A 5,392-nucleotide genomic window follows, 5' to 3' on the forward strand; every position below is an offset into this window, starting at 1 on the left:
AAAAAAAAAAAAAAAAAAACTTAGAAGTGGAAAGAAATATTCACAATTAACAGTAACACAAGACATGAAGTGCTACATAAAATAATATCCACAAAGACATCAACATTTTATTTTCTTCACTGCTGAACTCCGATTTCCTACAATAGTGCTTGCCACTTCATAGACCCTTATAAGTTTCTGTTCAATGATAAATGAATTGATAAAAACTTCTAAAAAATTTCAGCCAAAGGAGGAATCACACCTAGCTATGGCTAAAGATAGCTTTTTAGTTGGGTCCTGAAAGATTTCTACAAATTGAAAAGAGAGAAGGGGATTTTAAGCAAAAGAACAGTGACACATCCAGACACTTGTGATTCCTATTTCCTGGTTGGGAACAGAGGCACCTTATAGTGGGAGATCAGACTGGGAATGTTGGTTTAAGGGAAGACGATATAGGACTCCAGCACAGGCTGAACACAATGGCCAAGACACAAAGCGCCACTTTCCCAGCTCCTTCCATGATTGTGAGGGTCTGGGAATCCCTTGCCCCATAAACACTCATGGTGGCTCAGCCTCCCTGATACAAAGGATGTAGAAAGCAGGAGACATGGAAGATGGAAAAATTAGTTCTTGTGGTTTCTGTAAAAGAGGTAGGAGGGAGTTAGTAAAAAGACCTTAGCAAGAGAGCAGTAGAAACAGAAAGAAAAGAATGACTGCAAAAGATCCTTCAAAGGTAAACAGACAGGGCATAGTGGGCATTAGATAGGAAAGCAAATGAAGAGTCCAAGATGACTCCAAGGGTTCTATCCTCAGTAAATGATGGCATCACTGAGAGACATGGCAAAATCAGGAGTTCATAAGGATGAGTTTGTCTTAATGACTCTGATATCTCACAGGGCCATGAGTGGAGATGCTGAAAAAGTAATTGAAAAGACAGGACTTTCTGGAAAGAAAGAGGAAGGGTTAGATGTAGGAGTCATCCATAGATGAGAGTGTTCAAATAGAAGTCGATTAGCTAGCCAAAGGAAAAGAACACTAAGTAGGAAGCTTTGAAAAAATGCTGCATTTGGGAGATGAGAAAGAGCAGTATTGTAAGGAGACAGATAAGACACAAAAGAGGCAGAAAGATAGAGTGTCACACTGTCAAATGAACTGAGAAGTGAGTTATAAAAAGATGAGGTGGTCAATAATAATGATGGTAATCATGAAAGAAATGACAGCCACAAACATTAATGTTTCCTGGTGAGATGCCATATTGCAACTATTACCTCAATTAATTCTAACACATCTTCTGGGACAGTACTAACGTCATTCCCACTTTACAGATGAAGACACTGAGGCTGAAAGAGATTAGTAAATGACTAACCTAAGTTCAACACACAGGGAATAGCAGAACCTGGATTTAAACCTGGCTTCATCTGATTTGAGAGTCCAAGTTCCTAACTACTCTACTATCTCCTTTCATCAAAAGATGAATGAGAAAAAGTCCCCTAGACTTGGTGATGAAGTGACCATTGAGAGAGCCATTTCAATACATATATTGGTACAGAGGCCATGTTTCAAAAGGTTACAAAGTGAGTGGATAGCAACTGTGGTAATGACTCAAGTATAAAAATCTGCATATGAAAGAAAGGAAAGAGAATATGTTGAGTAAATAGCTCTAAGCAGTAAACTGCCTTTTTTCTTTTATTTTTTGGGTGAGAAGACTAAAGAGGTCTGGTAAATGACAGGCAACTCTGGGCCTGTTTTTGTAAGTGTGGCTTTATCATAACAGCCATGCTCATTCATTTACATCTGTCTATGGCTGCCTTCACTCTGCAAGAGCAGAGCTGAGTAGTTTCAACAGAGACCCTATGCGATCCAAAGCCTAAAACATTTACTCTATGGCTTTTTACACAAAAGGTTTGCTGACTCCTGATTAAGAGGCTTTATCAAATGGAAAAGAAAGGATCAAAAGCAGAGGTAGAAGGTTGAGTCTTATAAAAATCTTTCCAAATCAAAGTCAACAGACAAAAAATATGTGAACAGTTATGAGACTAATGTTTCATGAAAGCATATTACACATTAATGCCTCAGTGTCACCTGAGAATGATGAATGGCTATGGAATTACAGGGATATTAGTCACAGAGGGTCTATTCTTTCGATATTCAGATTTTTGGAAACTTGAAGGTAAATCCCTCCTCAAGTGACTGAAATGATTAAAGTCTGAAAACTGCTAATCATAATGTCCTAAGAAATTCCCAAAGTGAAATGGTGGCAATATACCTACTATAAAGACTCAAATAATTCAGAATAATGCCATCTATGCAGAATTAAACATCTACATACCCCTCCTGTGTATAATTTTCTCCCAATTGATGAAATGTACTTTTAAGAATGAGCATTGCAGGTTGCTGCAGTAATTTTTCTGGATGAGCAAAATCCCCTTTGAATTAGGAAAAAAGTTGGAAACATACCGTATTAGGAAAAAAAGGCTGCATTATGGTAGCTCATAAAGGAACACAAAGCAAAGTTTTAATGTAACTCTCATTGCTTTTAATGTTAAACACTAAAACCAGGAAATAACTGTAAACCATAAAGTACTAAGCTAATATTAGTCTCTTGTAGGAAAAGAAATTAGATTTTTAAGGCACTAGTAAGGTCAAAATAATGTTTTCTTTCTCAAAAGTCCTGTTACTTCACTAATATAACTATTTTTTTTTCCTTGACACATACTGGTTTACTTTTTCTTATTTAAAAATACATGTTTACTGTAAAACATTCAAATCATACTGAGAAGTATAAGAGAATAAAAGGTACCTAATCACATCACCTGAGATAACCATCATTAACATTTTGATGAACACCCTTTTACAAATCTCTATACATATCTACGCTGTCATCCAAACTTATTTATTAGGGACACTTTTCTTTTATTCTCTTTTAAGAAAAAGCAACAAAAAAATTAAATGACATCTGCACAAGGTAAAAAAAAAAAAAGTACAAACCATACAAAATTTTCTAAAATGACAAAAATTTCCCTACCAGTCAGTTCCCTTCAATCTGTAGAGATAAAACTTTTGAAAACCTCCTGCTTCTTTATTATTTCTGATGGCTTCCATTTTAAATTTAAATAGTATACTTATTTTTATATTTCTGATTTATGAATTAGAGAAAATACCAGTTGATTCCATGAAAAAAACACTAAAAATTTAGCATATTTATGCCACCATTCAACTTTCTCCCTCTTCAACTCCTAATTGTAGTTTCATTACTTGTACGTTATCAAGATTTTCAACGTTTACATTCTGTTATGTACCAATAATTACGTTTGCCCTTCTTGTCGAAGTTGATATTAAAATTTTAAACCCTCTAAAATGTATTTACAAAATTATGATCATGGGCCCCATAGGGAAAAACATATAATCCTATGTCTCTTAACTCTGCAGTTCAGAGTAGATTGTCCCAAAGTAGCAATTTTTAAAACTTTCTTTCCGCTTTTATAAATTCTACGTTTTCATTTCTGCTACCATTTCCTATTTATACTTCATATACTATACTGTCATGTTTGGGAATTTACTCAAATACCGTTTTTCATATGAGGTACATGGAGATAAAATTTCTGAGTCCATGTATGAAAATCTTTTTATTCTGTCCTTACAACCGATTGATAAAATGGCTAGGTATAGAATTCTTGGTTCAAAATAAATGTTCCTCTGAACTAGGATGGCATTATCTCATCTGCTTCTAGTAATTGGCACCGATGCTAAGAATTGATCCTAGTTAACTTGTAAGATAGCCTAATTTATTCTCTCTAGAACTCAAAATTTTTTTCTTTTTCCTATGTGTTCTGAGATTTCATCAGGATATATCTACCTTGGTGGTCTTTTGCCCATCCATTCTGATCAATTCCAGTGGGTTATATCAACCCCAAGACTTGTGTGAAATGCTTTTCTGTTATTTTCTGCCCCCTAATAGCTCTCATTTTTAATTTTGAAGCCCCTATTAGAAAGCCGTTAGTCATTTTGAATCTATTTGCCATTTCCTTTCTTTTCTCTTATATTTTTCATTGTTTTCCTTTTTTTACCATAGATTTTCTCCACTTTTTCTTCCAGAGGAGCAGCTTAGTTTGTGTCCTATCAGTTTATTTAATTCTGTATTACGGTGTCATATTTTTACTTGCCGAGCATTGTTTCCTATTCTCTGACTACTCCTGTTCATAGCAGCCTATTCTTATTTTGTGGACATAACATTCTCTCTAGTTCCATCATAATTACAGGTTTTATAAAGCCCTCTGCACTGTGAATTACCCGAGCTCAGTTCTTTCTTTGACACACTAATTGTTTTCTTCAAGTATCTTATGACCCTTGGTTTTGGTTACTTTTTTTGAAGGGAAATATTTCACACTTACTATTATTTTGGTTTTTTTGTTTCCCCTTTTTTAAAGTTGGGTAGAAAGAAGAGGAATAAGGTAAAAAAGAAATGCACCTCAATTTCTCATCAGCATGTAAGTATTAATTAATATCCAACAAACTTCTAATTACTCAGAAGAACCTGAGAATTTGTATCCTACTCACAGAAGTGTGAAGGAATAGAAATGAACAGAATGTCTCCAAAATAGCAAATTTGATCAGCCTCAGATTTTATTACCCATCATCAAAAGTTCCTAATATTGTATATAAATCTAAAATGTATCTTACTGGCAATAGTAAAAGGCATAAAATCATCAACAATTAAAAGTGCATATTTAGCACTGGAATTAATCTACATTTTCTTCCCTCTACATGTTCCCTCAAGCTCTCCTTAGATTTGTTGTTATTTTTAGAAGCTAGTCCTTATTGTCCTGTTGAAAATGATTCAAATGCTCAAAGTCCTTTGCCCTCAGAAGGGTCAGGTAATTGTAAAAGGAGAAATTTGCCCACGCTGACTTACCTGCTGGGTGGTGCTGGTGACAATACCCTGCTGTAGGCGGTAAGCCTGCTCTTGAAGGTATTTTCTAGTCTCGTGATTCCGTAGCAGATAGTTTTCTATCTGGAAATTAAGCACATGTATTCCTCATGAACATATTTCAACTCAGCAGAGTATAAAATGGTAAGTGAAACAGTTGCTGAACTTAAAACTAAAGCACTAATACACACATCCTGCCACAGTGCTTTGACCCCACAAAACACATGGGACAGGGAAACTGCCTCTCACTGTGATTTATTATTGGTGTTTTTAGTTAGAATTTAACTTGCTTTCAACTCAAACAAACAAACAAAAAACACCAAAAAAAAAAAAAAAAAGATATTTAACTTGCAGGTAGTTGGAGGAACTGTTCTGTGACGCAGTAATGGTAAAATATAAGCAAGCGTTTAATGGACTGTAGGATCAGAGAACCCACCTCCTGACTTTTCATCACTCTTCAGCACAGAATTGCAATCCTTCTCCCTT

The 5,392-nt window shown here is 35.1% G+C and overlaps 1 protein-coding gene across 2 annotated transcripts in view; it reads right to left on the reverse strand.

The window, feature by feature from the left end:
* The window catches only part of LRRC16A (leucine rich repeat containing 16A), a 341,663-nt gene that overhangs the window by 92,390 nt on the left and 243,881 nt on the right, over positions 1-5,392 (reverse strand). For both annotated transcript variants that reach the window (XM_012638672.1, XM_012638671.1), the window contains exon 24: positions 4,892-4,990. In XM_012638672.1, coding sequence (XP_012494126.1) covers positions 4,892-4,990 — 99 coding nt within the window. The remainder of the gene's footprint in view (positions 1-4,891; positions 4,991-5,392) is intronic.

This window comes from Propithecus coquereli, unplaced genomic scaffold (genome assembly GCF_000956105.1).
Source record: "Propithecus coquereli isolate 6110/MARCELLA unplaced genomic scaffold, Pcoq_1.0 Scaffold131, whole genome shotgun sequence".
Taxonomy (NCBI): Eukaryota; Metazoa; Chordata; class Mammalia; order Primates; family Indriidae; genus Propithecus; species Propithecus coquereli.